A 20,931-nucleotide genomic window follows, 5' to 3' on the forward strand; every position below is an offset into this window, starting at 1 on the left:
TTATCTTTATCTTACCTTCTACTATAAATTTGATGAAGTGAAGATATTAACCAGCTACGATTCTTTTCCTGATCTTCGCTTTCAGGACCATGATCCAACTCATTTCCTGAAGAACTAACTTCGTTCTCAGCTATGAAGTTGATCTTTTTTGTTGTTATCTGATCATGGCAAACATGATATGTCATTAAAAGTTGCAATGTGAGTCAAAAACAAATTAGAAAACAATTAACAACTGAATCAAAAAAAAAAAAAAAAAAAAAAAAAAAAAAAAAAAAAAACTATTCAGGATACGCCTTTCCGTTGAAATGCAAATCTGTAGACTTAACCTCTGTAGCTGTCCCCTCAAAAAACTAAATTATTCTTTGGATGTGCCTTACGCAGAACTCCAATAGATAACACAAATAAATGGGGCGCTTTCTGAGTACAGATGGCTTTGAAGATTATCAGAAGAGCTCACTAGTGCAGCCGCTTGAAACATAATATGCCTCGTGAATCTGGCTCATGATTCATGAACAACGAATCAAAAGAAATTGGAATCTATATAGCCGAGGCAGGCAAAATGAAATCTTGATGTATACAGGATTTCACCGCTTCATCCCTAATCCTTGTATTCTCTCTGACCTCCGTACGGAAAGCAGAAATTCTCAGGGAAAAGAAGATTGTATGTCACTATGTCTTTAGTCTACACTCGTTCCAACAGGGATAACACCCACAGTCTGAAGGGTAAAAGCTTTAGAAACCTTCCAATACACGAGTCATTTTTTAAGGTAAACAAAAAGCATCTTCTCTTGGCACGATTTCTTTTGATCAACTAAATCTTCATATCCGTGGAGAAGTTCATCTTCGAAAGAAGTAACCCTTATGGGGCTGTCTCCAAATGTCGCTTGCACAGTTGTGCTAAATCTAAAGTACTCATATCAGAAAAGGCTTGATTCATGAATCGTGATAGGAGAAGAGTCAGGATGGATATAAAATACATCATATTATATGATGGACTTCCCTACAGATTTAATCTAGAGAGCTGAAATATAGATGAGGCACTCCTGAAGGGACCACCTTCCATGAGGAGCTAAGCTGGAGTCGTTTACTATATTTGCAACAACTATGTGTGGTGATTATCAACAATGTAATTCCCAAGTGTTCTAATATCTGTTGCGCGTCTATGACATTTGCATATCACAGTTACAGATTTGATGCAAGTTTGACTCAGTTTCTGAAAATCTCCCCTTCCACGGATATTTATTCAGTAAAATTAGAATAGGTACATTGCAATTCAGAAAATAATAGTAATATTAGCCAGCATAGGACATGCAACACTTACTTGAAAAGTCCCATGAGCAACCCTCAGAGGCTTCACCATGGAACATGGAATTTCAATCAAAATTCTCTCATCGCGCTCACTAGGAACATATCCAGGTGCAACTGCAGAAGGATCTTCAGCTATTTCTTGCCCACTACTAGTTCGCGGATCAATAAATTCTGCTGACACCTGTATTGAAGACTCTGCACCATTGGATTGCATTGGGTAATAGTCCTCATTCGGCTCTCCACCAAAATCACTGCTCGCCCTATTGTTAACATCGTCTTCATTTATTACCTCCACAGATATTGCCTCTGCTACGACAGAAGCATTTGTTGCATTTACACCTTTCTGATCATCATGTGTACCGGCTCTATCATCTTCATAATTAGCCGCGGCACCAACATGGGCAGAACCTCTATAATTCTTCCTCAAGCACCTTCTCATTCTTGAAGAGGTTTCCATGACATCTAGCTTCCAGAACACCTGAAAGAAAGATCAATTTGAGCAGATGTGTTGCCTAACTTGCCTTTCAAAACACTAGACTGCTACTTGCAAAAACAAACAAAAAAAAACACTTGACTGTGATAAAGAACTTCTATTTCAATTTTCTTTCAGATGCGTTGCCTAGTTTGATAGTTTACTCAATCAATTCCCTTGTTTCCTAACTTTGGTTCATATTGACCAACCTCCATACTATTTTGGGACGAAGCTGCTGCAATCTTCAGGAAGCAGAGGTTTTTTTTTCATTTGAAACCCCAAAAACTAGAAATTTCTAAACAACAATAAGTTGTCATTTGAGAAACTTTGGATCGAAATTTGAGGGCGTTCTTTTTACAACCGAGGCCCAGGCGGGGTATGGAAAGAACCGAATATCAGAATTTGATAGCAGTCGAACATGAACTAACCTTGGATAGATACAACTAGCACTGTCTTCCGTACAAAAATCACATAAAGATAACAATGTCATCTTAAAAAATCAATGCACGATACATACATGTTCAGGGTTGCATAAGGCGTCACTGAATGGCCCGAAAAGACAATTTGTCTCTAATAAATAGTGAATGAGTTTTCTCCAAGCACGAGTCCCTGATGCCAGGCGATGGCGTGATAACATATCAACTTGGGAACGCCTGTCAATCTACAGAAGAATAACAACAATACATTAAATAACATACAAGATCATAATTTTCCATATTCATAAATCATAATACTGCCAATCACAGTAATTGCTAATGATAACACTCAACACAAACCTCTGATCGCTGAATGTTCCGCGCCAAGGCAAGAGTTGCGACAAGGACCGCAATGAATTTGTAGGATAGAGCATTGAAGTCTTTGCCGTAGACAGACCTAGTACCAACTGGCTGCAAGCACTCCATCCATGCTGTTGCCATGGCCTCGGAGAGAGTCCACCTCTTGACACGTTCCATGTCACTTGCATTTCTTCGCTGTGCCGAAGTGGCCATTGCTACAGCACTTAGGCCTCTCCCTGAACCAATTTTTGCATTACGTTCCAGGTCACGGGCTGCAGCTAAGGCAGCCGCTTTTGCAGATGCCTTGTCCTTTGGTGTACCAAGAGATGAATTACGGACCTGTGACGCTTTCTGGAAACTTGAAAATGTCTGAAGCTTAGCTGCCTTACGCTCAAGCAATGACATGTCCCGTTTAAGATGAGTTGTTGATGCACGTGTTGGGGCATCGCCCCCAGATGCACCAGCAGCAATCATTGCCAATGCCATTGCAGCAGGTGGGGACGCAAAAGCAGCGGCCCAGGCTGGAGATACCATGGCAAGAGCACCCTAAAACAGCAACATAGATTGTCTGATGAGCGCATCACACCAACATAGAGACATTTGAGTTTAGACACATCCTAAATAAACCTAAATCCTGATAAGGACACCTGTTGGTGAGATGGCAGAGGTGGTGGTGGTGATGGACTGGGAATAGAGCGAGTATAAAGCAGTAAAGTACAAGCTCAGTGATACTCTTAATAGTTAATGCCAGGAGTTATGTTCAGCAAAAAGGAATCGAGATTTCAGCAGTATTTCATACGGAGTATTAAACGATTTGAGTCATTGACTTTATATGACACTAAAAGACGTCATTCACCTCCACAGGTAGAACGTCCGCAGCTAAAGCCCGGTCATCAACAACCAGAGGATTAAAACCATCAGCAGTTGCAAGTTCGTGAATTCCAGCTAAAAGTGGCCGCCATCTTCGTAAAACAGCTACAAATGGGGGCATAATAGCCTCTAGATATTGTTTGCGAAGAGGAATCCTCTCTTTGCCAACTGCATGCCACACCTGGATCAATCGTCAAGATCCTTAATAAAATTATAAATTATTGGAAACTCCTGGAGACCATTAATCATAGTCAATAATCTAAAGTGAAATGGAAAGTAGCATATCACACCTAAAACTGCAGAGAGCAAAAATCAAAGTACGCAGCAGCGAATGTCTACATATACTCATACAAAAAGGAAGTTTACTATAACCCTTTTCTTAGATGGAGGAATATGGAGGGTTAGAGAGTGGATAAATTCCATTATCTGCTCAGTTGATTGGGTATGAGGGGAATGAAGAGATCAACTTTACTACCTACAACTGTACAAGGTAAAATTGAAACTCTTTCAACAGGAGAAAGATTTGGAAGAAAAATGACATTGACCCATTCCCCCTCATCTTCCCTACCCTCCTTAACGTGTATAGGAACCAAGGATAAGAGGTTAAAGAAACAGACAAAAAATCGTACAGTTGAGCTCAGCAACTTGAACTTAAAATAGCCAACACTGACGAAACTAACCTCAGAATAAAGTACACATGACGCAACAAGTACTCTCTGTCGTTTGGATTCGGAGATGGGCATGTTTAGAACAGGTGAGAGCACACTGAACAAAACATTAGCAAGAGTTCAGCTATCAATAATAGAAAGATAGGTAAAGGGAACAAAACAAGCACAAATTAAACAATTTTATCATCATGAGTAGCACACATGAATTCAATCTAATCAGCAGAATCCGGCCTCAAATCATTAAAAAAAAGTCTCTTATCTTTGATCATTAAAACTAAATGCTGATCAACACATGAAAAATGATAATATCGTCCAAAGCAATTAGTGCTGTATAAGAAGGGAATTTTTGAGAGGAATTGTATACTTTGTTAACCAGCAAAACAGAAGGCACATATACAATATCTCTTGTACAAATTTATAAACAAGAAATTTGTTATAAAGTAAACAGATCATGAACGTAAATTAACAAAACATTTGCGTTAAAAACCAATTTCAATTCAAGGTAGACCTCTGTTTACACTCTTTGCACAAACACTTTCTTTTGACTTCTAGGTGAAATAATAATTTTTTGGAAAGAACTGGAGCAACTCAGATTGTACTCATTGTAGATAACTGTACCCGGGAATTTGGTGACACAAATGAGATCATAGATACCAAATGAATATCCATGACGGCACATGTATTACAAAATCCAATCGGAAACTACGAGAAAATGATCACTTATGCAAGATCCAAAAACATCTCTTCCCCCAAAATGCATCAAATGAGCTGAATCACACATAAATTAATACGCACATAATACTACACAAGTGAGGGCGCAGAACAAGCCCTAGAAACTACATGTCTGTGGAATCAGACAAAACTTTAGGCGGTTTGCCTATAGGGTTATGGTCAGATCAGTGGGGTTTTCTATATTAACCGCAAGACTTCCCCAAGAAAGAATAAGTGCCATCCTCTTTTAAAAATGAGATGTTACAAATTTTGACAACTCAAACTATCATCTTAAAAACACTGCAAAATATATCATAAAACCCAACAGGTCTGACCACAAACAACAATCTGATATGACATAGGAGAATCCCCTTCTGAACTGTCAAATTATCTGTTTTCAAATGCCTTAGTAGTAAGCAGGAATGGGCTCGACTCTCAACACCAACACCTTTAATTCCCTTTTTTTCCCTTCAAAGCTTCACATCTAGGCAGAGGAGCCCAGTGTAGTCTAACATTACATACAATTATGACTTGTGAGGGAAAAATAAAAAGCAGAGTACTAAATTGCCAGCCATGTCCTGCAGAAGATTACAGAGTCATAAGATATAAAAAATAGTCTTGTAATATTCATTTACCTCCACAGCAATGCTGATCTAGGTTTTCTGGTGGACACTCTGCCATAGTTATCAGTAGCCATGTTGACTGATTGTCTATGTAATCCATCATAAGATGCATCATCAAAAGTTGAATTCCTCATGAGCGCACTTTCATCGCCACTGTCTTCTTCTCTCATTGATACGAGCACCATTCGAAGCATACATAAGAATGGTTGATCACTATCCAGCAATTGATAAAGAGCTGCCATACCTCCCATTCCTGTGCCAGAGCCTCCGCCAATTCCAAGTCCGCCACCTAGTCCAGATTCATCTAACAACAATGCTTGCAACATGGTCATAGATTTTTTTAACAAAGGGAGCTCAACCCAACTCCCACTTTCATCTGTCTCTAAAACAGAGTGCCAAGATTCCCAACCACTGCCACCACCACCAAACGCAGATGTTTTGGAAGGAACGCCAACACCATACCACATCCGGCTCCTATATTTCCATCCCTCGGACAAATCTTTTGCACAGCTTCCATATGATGCAAAGGCACAAGAGACTGATTCATATGGTTCAGCTGCAGCTGCCGCTGTCAGTCTCTCCATAACTGCCGCGGATATTTGACCATTTTCATCAGCCATTGAAGCAAGGACCTGGTTTGGCTACAAATTGTAAGTAACAATTCTAGAATATTCGAGAATAATTAAGCATAACACTGACACAAGCGTGTATCCACGGTTTAAAATCTCGGCCGAGACGTATCGCATCGTATCTCCCGAGATGTATCAGTATTGGAAGCGGCTAATACGAGATATCCTGAGATTCCGAGATGTATCTGGTAAATTAAAAATAGGAAAATATTGGCCGAGGCAACCGATTTATAACGTGATCAGCCAAATCGACCAGATATGGCCCACGATGAACCCGAGATTAACGAGCTATAACTTGTAACTTGTACCGGCCAAATTTTGTAATGAAAAACTCTTAAAAATCGTATAGCATTGGTCAAATTAATTACTCTAAATAGAATTAATCTTAATCTTAACTTTATATGAATTATGAAATAGCCAATGGATGATATAATATCTACAAAGCTTGTAAAATAAATATCACCGCGACAACCGTGAGTCGGAGCACAATGGCCGAGTAAAGGACGGAGCCGCGACACCGTAACCGTGTCCGTGATCGCGACCGATACCGCGATTTTGAACCATAAGTGTATCTCCCTTAAATGCATATCAAAGTCACAAATCAATTAATTTTACGAGAAACATTAAACATGACAGGCACATACATCAAGAGGGAGTGACTTGTGGTCACCCAAAGCATCCTTCAGTTCTCCAGCGCCCATAGTTACAGAATTTGAGCTGCTAGTAGATGGTATAGAGCCATTAACAGTCCTTTGAACACAAAACAGTTTGCTCTGCAAACGTAAGTGATCCTCAACTAGCATCAGAATCACAATGGCATTCTCTACCAATGCCACAGAAAGTTGAGCAGCATTCTCAGCTTCTGCCTTGGCATTCGTTGGTGACGAACACTCTGCTGCAACACCTGCTGCTGCAGCAGCAATTACTTCAGTCTGCTCAACATATATGAAAGTCAGTAGAATTAAACATAGGACAGTAATGGCAGTTTCATAATTCTGTAATATCTCCCTGTTTTCACTGCCTTTCATGAGGTCCTAGAGATTTACTATATAGTTTCAAGTTCCAACCATCACTATTAGTTCTAAAGTTAGCTAACAAAATCATGCTTATATGACAAAAGGTCAATATAGATATCAGAAATAACCATAATTCTCTCCTTAAGCTAAGAACAGTGACCACAAAGAAATAATCACCAGTAGGTTCCCTAAGAAGAAAAAGATTTTTGACTCCATGCAATATTTTCTACACAGAAGAGAAGTTCATAATAGCATTTTACCTGAACCTGAAGTTCCCTGGCTGAGAAGTCTAGTAAACTCCCCAGAAGCCTTCTCTTGAATATCGGTAATGATTCTTCTCGTCTTCCATGCAGACATAAAATAATCAGTTAGCATAATATGCGATAAAAGGTCAAAATAAATCAGAATACGATAACTATTCACAATGATATTTATTTCTCAAGCTGTCGACATTTATCTCTAGTATTAAAACCAAAAAACACCACAACAGATTTGCCAGACAATATCTTTTACTCCCTCCGTACCATACAAATGTTAACGTGGTAAAAAATGGGGTTTTTAAGAAAAGAGGGTAAAAGAAGGGGTAAAGAGGGAAGAAAATAGGTGGGGTATGTAATTGTGGGTTTAATTGTGAGTTGATAGGTGGGGTATGTAGTGGCATTTTATGTAAATATCAAATGGATATAAGGATAATTTGGTAATGTTGTGGGCCAAATAAGGAATGTTACCATTGGTGTGGTACGGCCGTATTAGGTAAGTGTTACCATTGGTCTGGTACGGAGGGAGTACATTGTTTGCCTAATTCCCTCAGTCAAAGGAAATCACTGTTCCAAATAATCATAGGTTTTCTGTACATCCAACAGATAGCTTTTTCCGATCAAAAGAAGTGTTAGCAATACATATAAGCTATAAAGAGCATTGTCCTGTATTTATGGTTCACTGGAAAATTACAACTACAAAGTTACTCGGTAGACTGATAGTCACACAGCAAATCTGTCATATCTAGTTAAAATACCTCCTATTATGATATTTTTGCCCACATGTTTGAAATTGATAAAAGAGGAAATAATTGATACTTTAAAACACCATGGAGTTACTCATCAGTCCTCCAGTTGCCTTCCACATTGATAAAAGAAGCAAGAATTAATAATTTAAAAAACCAAGGAGTTACTCATAGTCTCAAATTGCCAATTGGTTCTGGAATAGAACTTCCTTCAGGCTTATGAAATTGACTCAATCTCTGGTCTATCTATCATCTATTTATCGTCCAAACCAGACAAGATATCAAGCGTATTAGCCATCAAAATCCAACGTAGTTCAACCATCCAGTATAGTAATATGCTGCATCTACCTCTCTGACTCTAATGCACCTAGTACGAAGTCTCCCTCCAGCTTGACGTGCATGCCCACCCCATCATACACATCAAAAAGAATGATAAATCCCTTTCTTTGTTATTCATAGCTTTGCAATGGTCTAAGTTTATGCGATACACCAAGTGCAAGAGCAAAAAAACATTTAACACTTTTCTAATGTGATGATCTAAAATTTTCCCTAGTATCAAAGAACATGATCACCTTTGAATTAGCCAGTGACAGAATAGAAGACCATAAGATTATATAAGATTTTCTCCCCGCAGTAAGACAGCAATAATTAGTCATTTCCATATAGACGCTGACAATTGAAGCCAATATCGGATGACAAGGTGGTACCTAATGCGTTGCTCCCCAGTGCTAGATCCACCCACCATAGTTAACCACTCTGCACAGTGAATTGTAGCCTCTATATCCTGTACTCGAACATAATAACAAACTCAGGACACAAGAATTAAAAATGAAAAAATACCAGACTGAAACTGAGAGAACACAGACTATCGCAATGAAAGGAGTTTCCTAAAAAAAATTGCTTTCATGGAGTCAAGAACAAAAGCGCGAAGGTAAATTAGTATTGTTTGATAGAAAGATTAAAAAGACAATATCAAAACATTGATGAACCTCAGCAACATAGACGCAACTAGCCACTAAATTCTTCTCCCAGCCAGGGTAAAATGAGAACTATTGCTGGCAGATGTTTTGCCAATGTCCATCGCTTATAGCAGGCTACATATTGCATATTGTGACAATAACAATAAAGGTCTGACAATCATATATTTTTTAATGTAGATTATTAGGTGTTTTGATAATTTATTTATCAAACTTTTCGAGGACAACTTAATAGAAGCTCCGTAATAAAGATCTTTCTAATCTTTCAAATGCTCTAATTTCTACTTTTGTAGCCATAATCCACTGGTCGCCATTGTAGAGTTTTCATTGCAGGTATGTGTAAGCTAGATACACAAAAGAAGAGTAATTATGTAAATGTACCCACCTTCCATCCATCCTTTTGTCGCATTGAATGCTCTAACATGATGATCAAGAAATTATGTATAAGGTCTTCAACATCTCCCAAGCTGGACATATTCAAACCTTTTGCCGGCCCTCTCTGGTCCGCCAAGAGAATAAAAATATCAATATGAAATAAAAACTAATTAACCAATGCACAAAGGGCCAGAAACAAACTAATTGAATGAGCATTGCAAGATGGATGAAGAAAGATATCTCGCCCGTTAAAATGAGTCAGCTTTTAGTCAGACCATCTATTATAAACTACTGCATAAAAAGCAAATGTTATGCGTTTGGAGATGGACTACCTCATAATTTGAAATAAGAACCTCCAAAAGCCACTCAGGCCACTCCTCCATCTGTATAAGGGAACTCCTGTTTGTTGGATGACTGCAAGCCAAAAACAGAAGATCCTGAAATCAAGTAGACAGTAGTTTAGAAACTACTACCAAAAAAAATAGCGGTTTAGAATTTACTACTAAAAGAGAACATAGCCCATTAGCTAATAAGCTGATGGCAATCTTCACACTAACAGAAATTTTCAAATATAAAAAAAAAAAAAAAAGTGTAGTCTTTCTCTAATATAATACAGAGAACTGATTCACATAAGTTCGTCGACAGAAATGAGCACTGATATTTACATGTAACAGTATTAGCTACAAGAGATTTCTAAGTCACACATATCTGTAAATAAAAGAGTAACAAAATGGTGGTACTATAAAATGCCTTCAACTATGCCTGAAAGTAAATTTTAATTAAGATAGCACAGAATATAAACTTTTCTAGAAATACAAGGTGAAATTGTATCAAGCACTAGCACTATTTTTTTTTTTAAATCTTGCTTGAAGTGAAGGAGAAAATGAACCTATAGGTGGGAGACAAAGGAGGGATAAAAGTGAGGAGAGATGGTGGGGGGGTACATCCCAAGTTTCTGAAGCTAACAGCTAATAACTCCGATCTGAACTTCAATACTTCACGTTAACAAGACATATTCCACCAAAAGTCTAATAAATCATCTCTCAAACATTGACAATTTCAATTACTCATGACATTGTAAATATTAAAAATACTAGTGTATTGGATTTAAAAGCCATTGATGACTCTTCTTAGATTAACAGTAAGTGTTGAATTGAGGATGTCCAGAACTTGGCTACTTGCTATAATTTTGAAGTTTGGTTGCAGTGGACTTCTCAAACTGTTTCAGTATTTGCTTCCTTGGAGTTTATCTGCAGGAGGGCGATTTATCTAGCCTCTAGTTGGGCAAACTCTATCGTGGATTCTAGATTTCTAGGGTGTTCAATTTCTCCTTATATAGAGAAACTATGCCCTTTTTCAATTGAAGTCTCCTCGTCTGCCAATGTATCTCTGATATTTTCGAAATTATGAGAAGCCAAAGGCTTATAAACATAAGATACGCTGCTGTGGGAGAGAGAAAGGTCAGACCTGTAGCACCCGACTCTGCAACACTGCAGACGCATAGGGGAGCGACCTTAACAGTATCAGCAGAAGCTCGATATGTTCAAATTGATGTCCAGAATCATACAAGTTCAATCCATCTTCAGTCGATGTAGCATTTATCTAAAATAATAAAGAACAAAATGTCAAGTACTCACTCAACAGATTTTTGCAATAAAGGTAATAGAAACATGATAACGAGTAGATGGCGGCTATCACCACCACCTTTTAAACACAAATTGCATTGAAAGGGAAAAAAGTGCTGTCATGCGAGAGCATCCCCTTCTCCCTCACGCGTAACCACCCACTAAGTCAGCCAGCAGGAGTGTAGAACAACTGCTTTCATGGGTAACGAAAGATTTAGTAAATCTGCCATGAACCCGCTTCAATTATTCAAACAGCAATCTAAATAAGCGAATAAGAGAGAACTTTACATCTATAACTGCCTCATTACAGAAACTACCACCTCAAACTTAATGAGTATGTCACGAGGACATAGTTTAGAAACTTACATGATTCCGTCTACACTGAAAAACAAATTTGAGTGTTTTCCTCACCCTAACTACTTGTTGGGATTAACCGATATAGCAAATAACAAACACCAGAGAGGCAGTAATTTGAGTTACGCGCAGTGGAGAGACAAATGGGTGTTCTAAATGCCCACCCATACCATCAACTCTACTTTCACTTTCTGACATCAATACTCCGTCAATAGAGAGGGGATGGGAGAAGAAAAATTAGGTTTTAGGCTGATATCACAGGAAAGGCAAATATGGCTAAAACATGTTTACGGTTTACGTAGATGCAAAAGGTGTTTATTAGCCAGTAAAAAGACGAATCAGCTCAAATTTAGATTGCTTGAGGCCTGAGTTAGCTCACCACAAGTTCAATTCTGAGTGATACCTAAACGCCTTAACCCCTTATTTAAATGAAGTGGATAACACAGTATGGGGATTCCTTGCGGCCTCTAGCCCTCAACCGCCTATCATTTTTTTCCCTGACATGGTCATCGAGACTAGAATGGAAAGGCTAACGGCCATCCCACGCATACCATACAGAAAAAAGTGCATTGAAAACAGAAAGAAGAAAGGTCGGATGATGGAACTTAAAATGTACAGACCAGACATGCATATAATGTTTAGGCAAGTAAACAAACAACAGATTAAGCAATATATACAAATACAAACTCCAGAGTCCAGAATCAACCAACTAAAGTAAACACATACCGAGGCTGCAAATAAAGCTGTATACACATTGGTAGTCATGAGCCTTCTAGGAGCTGCCTGAAAAGCTTTCTGCAAAGCAAAAAGTATAAGAGACACTTTATCATCAAACATAGAGCCACCCGAATCAGGTGTTCCAGCACTGCTTGTAACATCTGGTAATGGGCTGTTTGACTTAAGTTTCAGTTGTCCAGAAGCAACTAGAGTACCCAAAAGTTTGATAATTCCGACCACAATACCATCACTTCTATCGAAATTGTACACATTGTTTCTGGCACTATCAGCGCTAATGGATAAATTTATTCCACCGACATTTGTCACAAATAAGTTCTCTGTGACAGATGTCATTCTCTCTATAGGCATTCCTGTATCACTGAATTCACCATCATCATCTAAAAGATCAAGATCAACCGTCTTTGAAATACCAAGGCGTTCAGAGTCCAAACTGCTTTCAGATGTAGGTTTCTTTACTTCTAAAGATTCAAGTCTATTATCATCGCAACTTTCTGATCCTCCACGGTCCTCAGCCAAATCCTTATTGTTGTTTTCAACAGAGGAGTCAAAAAAATCCTGATCACCAGCCTTTGCTTCACGTTGCAAAAGAACAAGTACTGTCTCTATCCCACCACTTGAGATAAATGCCTCGGCGAAATTCTGAGCTCTTGATGCATTTGGTTGAACCACCAACCTATAGATTAGGTGCAAAACTCTTGCAACCTGGACAAAATCACAACAGTTATATATGGACTAAAAAGTTTCACCTTCAAGAAAATGTCAACCACAAACCAACAATCAAACTCATTTTGATTAGTTATCAGGGTGTGTCAGTATGTGACTAAATTGATTCACTTCAAAAATCAAAGTCAGTTACAAATCAACAATCAAACTCATTCAGATCAATATATGTGAAGAAGTCGATGCCATGACTGAGCTAACAGTAGAAAATAAAGCAACAGATCATTCACAATGAATAAATGCATTAGCATGAATGATGAATATAGAATCATAACTAGGGTAGTCAAGTTAGAGATTATGTAAGGTGACTTTGCTGCAAATAGTAGTGTGGACTATCCTCTCATTGTGTGATAGTTTGAGAGCGTAATTACTCATCTCTCATTGTGTATATAGGCATCAAATTTAGAGTGCCTTTCTGTATATCGCCGTCACCCCCGTTGAGTCTCTTTGTAGATGGCCGCCACGCCACCACATCTATGATATCTTTTGTTCATGGCTGTCACCCCGCTGGTGTCCATTAATTAATAACGTACTATATCTTACATGTCAAAAGAACAGTAGTATGATCTGGTTAAAACCACGTGACTTTGGGATTTGGTATAGTTGGTATCTTTATTGGGTTGGATTTACTTTTGGAATGAGTTATTGGCTCAACTAAATACCTCTGTTTTGTTTGGCTTCCAGATCGATGACGACCAATCAAAACAAGAGAGATTAAAATACCCAAACAAAAAAAGTGGAAAAAAAAAAACCTATAGTGCATGTCTGGCACTGGAGACAAGATGAGATGAACAAGCCCCAAAGTGGGACTTGTAAAGGAAAAGATCAAAGACGGTGAATGACTATTTTCTTCCACTCTTCTTCATCAGCCTTCCAAACAGAAACTACCAAGGGGATTAAAGGGGTTCCAAATCCAACACAGCCAAAACCAAACTCAAGTTACGTGTCTGGCCATCTGCATCATTGCAAGCCCGTATCTGATTCCAAGATCCGGCAAACCAAATGCTTAAATGGCCTAGTAAAGCTAAAAACAACCTTTGGTTGATAATCACCTGCTATAAACTCATCCCCGTATAAGTCACATGTCTATATCATTGCTTCAGTTCTCAGTTTCTAATTTTCATTGGAAAAGGGCACAATATAATAAATGAGAATTCAAAAGGTCGGAATAAAAACTAGCCTAAACAAACCACGTTCAATCACTTTTAGGCCTTGTACGGATAGGTGGATTTGAAGAGAAAGGAGGACGGAGTTGGAGGGACGCAATATCCTTTGTTTGGATTGCAAAGTGGAGGTGACGGAATAAAATGGATCCCCCCATTTCCCTCCTCCGAAGCAAATTAATTCCCCTCCAACAAAGGAAAGATTTGGAGGGAAAACTCCTCTCCCCATTCTCTCTCCCTCTCCCTTCCTTCCCTTTCCCTTCCCTCCTCCCCCCTCCCTTTCCCTCCAATTTTGGGCAAGTCCTTAATGAGGATTGTTGTCACTGTTTTATAATATTTAAACAACATTATCCCATCATCTTAGGCAGTCACCTGTAGTGGGGTAGGGGTCAAATGTGTGCCGCCTGATCATTGTGTTGGAAACAATCAAACAATACTAAATTCTTTTCTGGAGACCAATACTAAAAATTGCATCGAGAGATGCATCAACCAACTACTACTTCATGTCTTCACAACATAAGAAGCACTTACAATATAAGATGTCAATGTGCTCTATTTTTCCAACCCGTATGGATGACAGTTTGACTCCATTTTTGTATGATTCTTTCGAAAATAGCAAGTGATACATGTACACTTGTCAATTTGTGATCCAGCTCATGAACGACCTAACCCTTTTTTAGCCAAAAATGACTCCCAAATTTAAAGAGAAAAACTCCCAACCCGCGACTTGACCCCGTAAATTAGATAAATTTACTAGACATGTGTTTCTAATCATACTACGTATAATACAGAAAACCATCAACTAAAGATGGGTTGCTCTTAAAATCATATAAAACAGATACTATCTCCAATCCACTCCAAACTACCCATCCACTTTATGCACAAAGGTTAAGAAAAACTGTAGTGTTTGTAGTTGAATAAGTATGAAAGAGAAAAATATAATAATAGAATATTGCATGTGAGAGCTTCTTTTACTAAAAAAAGGAATGGATAGTTTGGTGTTGATTTGCCCAAAAAGGAAAATGGGTAGTTTGGTGTGGATTGGAGGTAGTATAATTAAAAAAAATTATTCAATATTAGTAAATATTTGAATATAGGATCATAAGCCACACAGATATATGATAGATATATTTAGGTTTTTATTCATGTTATTGGCACAAACATTAAGGCAAAATATTATTAAATAATCATAAATCCAATTTTACCCTCATCTTATCAAACCCCACCCCAGCCCCCTCCTCCCAAACCAGCCACCCAACAATTCTGTACTCAGTCCCACATTGGTACCCCCAACCACCACCACATGCCCACCCGACCCACCACTAGAAGAATCAGTTATCGCCGACACCATAACACCACCATCCTCGCCTACACCACTAACCACTAGAAGAGCTGGTTGTCGGTGGCAGCTCCACACCACCACTCGACGCCGACAACCCCGCATGCCAAACCCCAATCCCTCACAACATTCACAATCCATCGTACTTTAGATCCACCACATCGTACAATACATCAACCATTCCAACAACTTGCCACCCAAACGCCTTGATGCTGCCGCTGGTGGGTCAAGGGTGTGATCGAAATTCCTAGGTCAGGGTGTGGCAAGGGGTGGTCGACTCCATCGTAAGTCGAGGTTGGTGATGAGTGGTGGGTGGTAAGTCTAAGGCTGGGAGGTGGATGTGGTGGTGGAGAACAGGTGATGGTGTGTAGACCAGTGGGTGTGGTGGTATTAGCTTGGTTGGACAGTTGGAGTGTCGCGGCCATAGCTTGATGGGAGTGCTTTTACTTTTAAAAAATTAAGCTTGAAAAACAAATACCCATTTTTGAGAATTGAGGCCAAACATGCTCATAATTTCATACAACGTATTAAAAATTGGAAAAAAAAAAAAGCTTCAGAAAATATTTTTTTACCCGTGCTCTAGATTTCTAGCATGACCAATCTGGGCCTGTATTGACCTGGTCAGTGTTAAACCTGACCTGTATTCTAACCCAAAACATATAACTCAAACCTCGACCCGCACTGTCTGTTTAACAGGTCTACGTATGTGAGATCACTCCATTCTAAAACAAATAGAAAAGGAGAGGGGGTAAACAAGGGCTGAACTGTGATAACTGACAAGGGTGTTTCACAAGGGAGCCATATGCCAGCAAATAATTGAATCAGTGATATAAGACTAACATATGAACTTTAAATCCCTTATTATTTTGTAAATAGCTAATAAGAACTTGAACCTAGAAATAATAGTTATTTAGAACATTTGTTTTGCATTTAGAAAGGAAATACTTTCTCAAATAGGTCCTTGTAATTGATGCTTATGTTTCCCAATTTAAACCCTTTACTGATTTATGAAAGAAGATGGACATATTAAAGCTCTTATATAATGGATTATGGGAAAAATAGTCTATATCATTGGTAATCAATAGGACACAAGAAAGTGTCAGCCACTCAACAATTTGTGAGACGAGAACACGGACTATAACTCCTCGAATTTTATATGTATGCAGCATGATTACATCGGAGCCGCAACACGACATCACGAATGATTTATAAATGTTTTTAACTTTCTGTGACCGCATTTTGAGGTGGTGTAGCCGTGTAGTTAAGGCTGCATTTATAACACCAACTGAAATCAAGCTGCTACTGATTCTGTGATCAAGGCTAGACCAATATTAATACAATGTTATACAGGACGAAACCCAATCACAGATATAACCATATAAGTATTCCAGATTTCAATCAACTAACCATATTGGCCATAATAATAAAGTATTCTAAGATTACCTGATTAGGTTGCGGGGAGTCTACCAAGAAGCTAAGCAAACAACGCATATCATCTGCCGCCAGTGAAGGTGGTGCAGCTACCATTAGGAGTTCAATTACCACAAGAAGTTCATCAATCAAGGCATTCACTTCACCAACAGGACGTGTATCCTCATTTACAGAAAAAGTTTTGACTGAATCCCTCTCTCGAACCGTCCAGTAACATCTTCTGCAGCCATCAAGAAGCATCTGAATAGCATTTGCATCCCGCATAACAGAAGATTCAGTAAAAACCATATCGGCTAAAGATGACAAGAGTTTCTTCTGCAGTCCATAGTTGCACAAGCTCCATATCTTAAGATCCAGTAGAAGTGTACTAAAAAGCTGGACTTTGAGTGCGTGATTGTGTTTCTGGGCGTGGCACAGCGAGACAATAGCTGCAACAAGTTCTTCATCTCCCACACCATCACGGTGTCTTACATCAGAGGAAGACAAGGACTGTAAGAGATAGTTCAAGATCCTAGACAATACTTCAGGACCTCTGGCACGACATATCTCTTCATTGTTTCCAGGGTGCTGCATAGCCATGGCAATAATTCTAAATATTGGAGCAGCAACCGCAGCTGTGGCTAGCGATACACTAAGGTTCCCTGGTTCAGGCTCCAAACTGTCTTTTTTTACATGTGTTACCGTTAATGTAAGTAAAGACATTGGACCCCCATAAGCCAATGCCCATAAAGCCTCCACAGGCCTCATCCTTGAAGCAACATGTACTTGCCCGAGAACTTCAGCTGGTCTTCGAATGACACCTGACAAACACGCAATATTTGCAGAGCACTATAAATTCACAACACTGGAAAAATCACACTGGAAATCTACACCCAATTCATTGAGTTTTGCATGAAAAAGAAATACACAAGAAGGCTCTCCCAAAATGAGACCAGAAAATGAAAGCTGATTTCCTGGGTTGAGGATTAATCAATTTCACAAAGCCCCTTGATCAAGCAAAGGTAAAAATGTTCATTGAATCGAGAGCTGGTACATGGCTAAAACTAAATGAAGCTCCTGCAAAAGAATGACCCCAAGAGAAGTGCAAATAATAACAACAATCTAAGCAGTGCAATAACGACAATTGAAGAAGACTGTTAAGGGAAAACCCCAAGTTAATCATCAAAATTTTAATCTTTGAAGATGGAACTGATGCAAGTATTATAAATGTATAATACCCCCACCCCCACCCTCTTCATCCAGTAGATACTAGCCACATGGGCTACTTTTGTGCTTCCCAGAAAGATCAATAACTTGAAGAAAGCTTCAATGTTTTCTGCTCATATTACAGAATTAATGCTTAATTAAAAAATTTACGCATTATAAACCGACTTTTTTGACATATGGTAAATAAATAATTTTGGGATTGAGGGAGTGTGAAATGTAAGCTTACCTGCAGCACCACTTGGAGAAGCATCTGGACAATAACGCCCATTAAGCAACCTTGGGTGATACAGAAGGTGTATAGATCCAGCCAGCTCAGCATCTAGTATCGAACTTTCTTCGGCTATTTTTTGAACATAATCACTTGTTGCCAACCAAGGAAGTCCAACCCCACTCCCAAAAGAAGGAAGCACATCACCTCCTCTAGCAGCCAAACGAGTCATCTTATCAGAGCCAATTGGTTCCTTGAAAATATAAACAGGTCCCATTTCAGCAAAAAGGGGACATTGACGACGACGACGTTGTAAACCAGCCATTGTCGGAGGAGGATTTGTCCCCACACAACAAAATGCAAGAGGCTTGGATATCCGAGGAAACTCAAAAGGACGGGACTCATACAACGATCCATCAATATATAGTCTCAGCTCGCTCTCTGCCTTGCCAAGTAATCCCTGTCTGCTAGTATGCTCTAAACCTATGAAATACCAGCACTGCGGTTTAAATGCATGGGTGAAATGCAATGAAGCCTTCTTTCCCTTGCCAGTCCCACATTCAACCACCAGAAACTGAGCATGGAAATAAGCCTCCAAACCCTGATTATCTGCAGATAAGAAACTAAAAAGCCGTGGCATGTGGGCCGTGCCTTCACCAGCAAGTGCACTTGCAGCAGCTGCAGCAGACATTGGAGATGATTTGCCAGCTGTTGCAGCCGCGGCGGCCGCAATTGCGGCAGCGGCTGTTGCAGTGTTTACTGTGTCCGCGAACGACTCTATATAGATCCATGTGGCAAATGCATACCCATTGGCAAATGGCCAACGACTGTCACCCGGTCCAAGTAAACCGGAGCTCTCACCGTCAAACTCAAATGTGCAAGCAGGACCTCGGCATTCCTTTCCACCCACAGCCTTCTCAAGTGCAAGCATTAAACGCGGGGCCCACGCAGTAGTAAGTGTCTTTGAGATAACCTCAAACCACCTATGCAAATCAATGACACTAAGAGAATGCCCGGCCAAGTATTGAATACAGTAGCATAAAGGGCTGCCATCCCAATGTAGCTGATCAGCTGAATCAGCATTTGGCATGAAAATTCTCTCAGCTGATCTAAGGAGAACACCTAATAAACCAGCAGTTGAGCACATTGCTCTATTTCTTGTGCAAGCGCGTAAAATAGTAAGCAATCCTCTAACCATACGCGTTCTTGAGGACATTAGACCCATGCCATCACCATCACAAGGCAGCCACGGAATTAACTCGCCTGAAACAATTGCAGCCCTAGAGTTCAACATAACACTAGGTGGGTTGTTATCCTCGTCATCTTCAAAACTTTCAACACCGCCCATTGTAGCTAGAAGAGAGTCTACCACCAACAAGGCCATGGTGTCATTGTCTTCATCATAACCAAAGGCATCAACACCACTCACTATATTTTTAAGTTTATCCAAACTCTCCGGTTTCCCCATAATAGCAGAATCAATTAAGTGCAAGAGCTCAGGAGACACACTAGGCATTACAGATTTAGGCTTGAACTTTTGTGGAGATTCCATAGGAGAGTACCCTGAATTATTGTACACATCAAGACCGGTAGATAAAGAAGAATTCCTCGTATCACCAGCACTCAAGCTACCGGGCTCGTCTCTCATTTCTTCAGTCTGGGAAGAATCTACCCTATCTACAAGTTTCCCACCTGAAAATTCAATGTTTTCCTTCGCTGCACCAGTTGGACTTTCGTCATTGTCAGGCACCAGTGACGCACTTGAGCCCTCCCTGTCATGAAGGCCATCATTGGTTTTCCCTTGATCCTTCAGAGATACCTGCTCAAACTGCTCCTCATCAGCAACATCCACGACAGAGCTACCCACAACATCACCTGAACCATCCATGCTAATATCACGACTTTCAAGAGTCGGTGATGATGGTTTTTGTCCTACTTCTTCTTCTTCTTCTTTTTCAATTCCAACACCTCCTTTTCCATCAAAGTGTAAGTCATCCCCCAAAATATCAACATGTTTGACTTCCTCTTCCTCCGTCATATCACTTTCTTTTGACCTAGTAAACCCTCATGCTAATTTTTCAAAAGCAACTACCTGAAAAATTCATTAGACTATGTCAACAACTTACTAAAGAACAATAAAAATCCCTCTAAACAACCTCACAATACTCGTCTTCCTTAACAAATACGTCTTAGCCTAGAGTCTAGTGGTTAAGACTGACGTATAGTATGGACAAAGTTCGAATCCCCTTCCCAAATATTTTATCAGCTCTTGTGCCTCATTTTACACCGAAATGAAAACACTCCATATTCATCTTACTTTTTAAAATATAAACTATCCTCCAAATCTTCCAGTCATCACGTCGATAAGCTAAACGACTAAAATCCTACTAGTCCTAATATAGAAGTACATTAATTACCTACAATCTAAATTTCAACTTGCTCCTTCTATACTTACCATAAAATCACCATTATCAATGCAACGAATCCGAAAAAACACGAGTTAGCTCCAACCAAGTAAGTCAACATATCAGTAGTGCGGATAACCTAATTAGTCGATAAATACTCAATTTAAAGCTATAAAATACGTCAAAAAAATTAAAATTAACAAATTCGTACCTGAAACATGTAAATGTAGACTAATTAAAATAATGCAACACGATCTACTTAGATAAAATCACACGGAAACTCATTCATCATCTAAACCTAGTCAATGTGAGAT

At 39.2% G+C, this 20,931-nt stretch overlaps 1 protein-coding gene across 2 annotated transcripts in view; it reads right to left on the reverse strand.

Annotated features, from left to right (window-relative positions):
- LOC141596819 (BEACH domain-containing protein C2-like) overlaps window positions 1-20,931 on the reverse strand; it is a 31,599-nt gene that overhangs the window by 10,405 nt on the left and 263 nt on the right. For both annotated transcript variants that reach the window (XR_012522594.1, XM_074417072.1), the window contains exons 2-17: window positions 18,231-20,304; window positions 16,811-17,598; window positions 12,134-12,847; window positions 10,896-11,030; window positions 9,761-9,865; window positions 9,439-9,552; window positions 8,784-8,860; window positions 7,334-7,415; window positions 6,702-6,989; window positions 5,441-6,060; window positions 4,107-4,191; window positions 3,413-3,607; window positions 2,557-3,102; window positions 2,298-2,441; window positions 1,322-1,786; window positions 16-158 (exon numbers count right to left, since the gene is read on the reverse strand). Coding sequence is in view for 1 of the 2 variants with exons in the window: in XM_074417072.1 (XP_074273173.1) it covers window positions 16-158; window positions 1,322-1,786; window positions 2,298-2,441; window positions 2,557-3,102; window positions 3,413-3,607; window positions 4,107-4,191; window positions 5,441-6,060; window positions 6,702-6,989; window positions 7,334-7,415; window positions 8,784-8,860; window positions 9,439-9,552; window positions 9,761-9,865; window positions 10,896-11,030; window positions 12,134-12,847; window positions 16,811-17,598; window positions 18,231-20,250 (6,521 nt within the window). In the remaining variant the exon portion in view is untranslated. The remainder of the gene's footprint in view (window positions 1-15; window positions 159-1,321; window positions 1,787-2,297; window positions 2,442-2,556; window positions 3,103-3,412; window positions 3,608-4,106; window positions 4,192-5,440; window positions 6,061-6,701; window positions 6,990-7,333; window positions 7,416-8,783; window positions 8,861-9,438; window positions 9,553-9,760; window positions 9,866-10,895; window positions 11,031-12,133; window positions 12,848-16,810; window positions 17,599-18,230; window positions 20,305-20,931) is intronic.

The sequence above is a fragment of the Silene latifolia genome, chromosome 8 (assembly GCF_048544455.1).
Source record: "Silene latifolia isolate original U9 population chromosome 8, ASM4854445v1, whole genome shotgun sequence".
Taxonomy (NCBI): Eukaryota; Viridiplantae; Streptophyta; class Magnoliopsida; order Caryophyllales; family Caryophyllaceae; genus Silene; species Silene latifolia.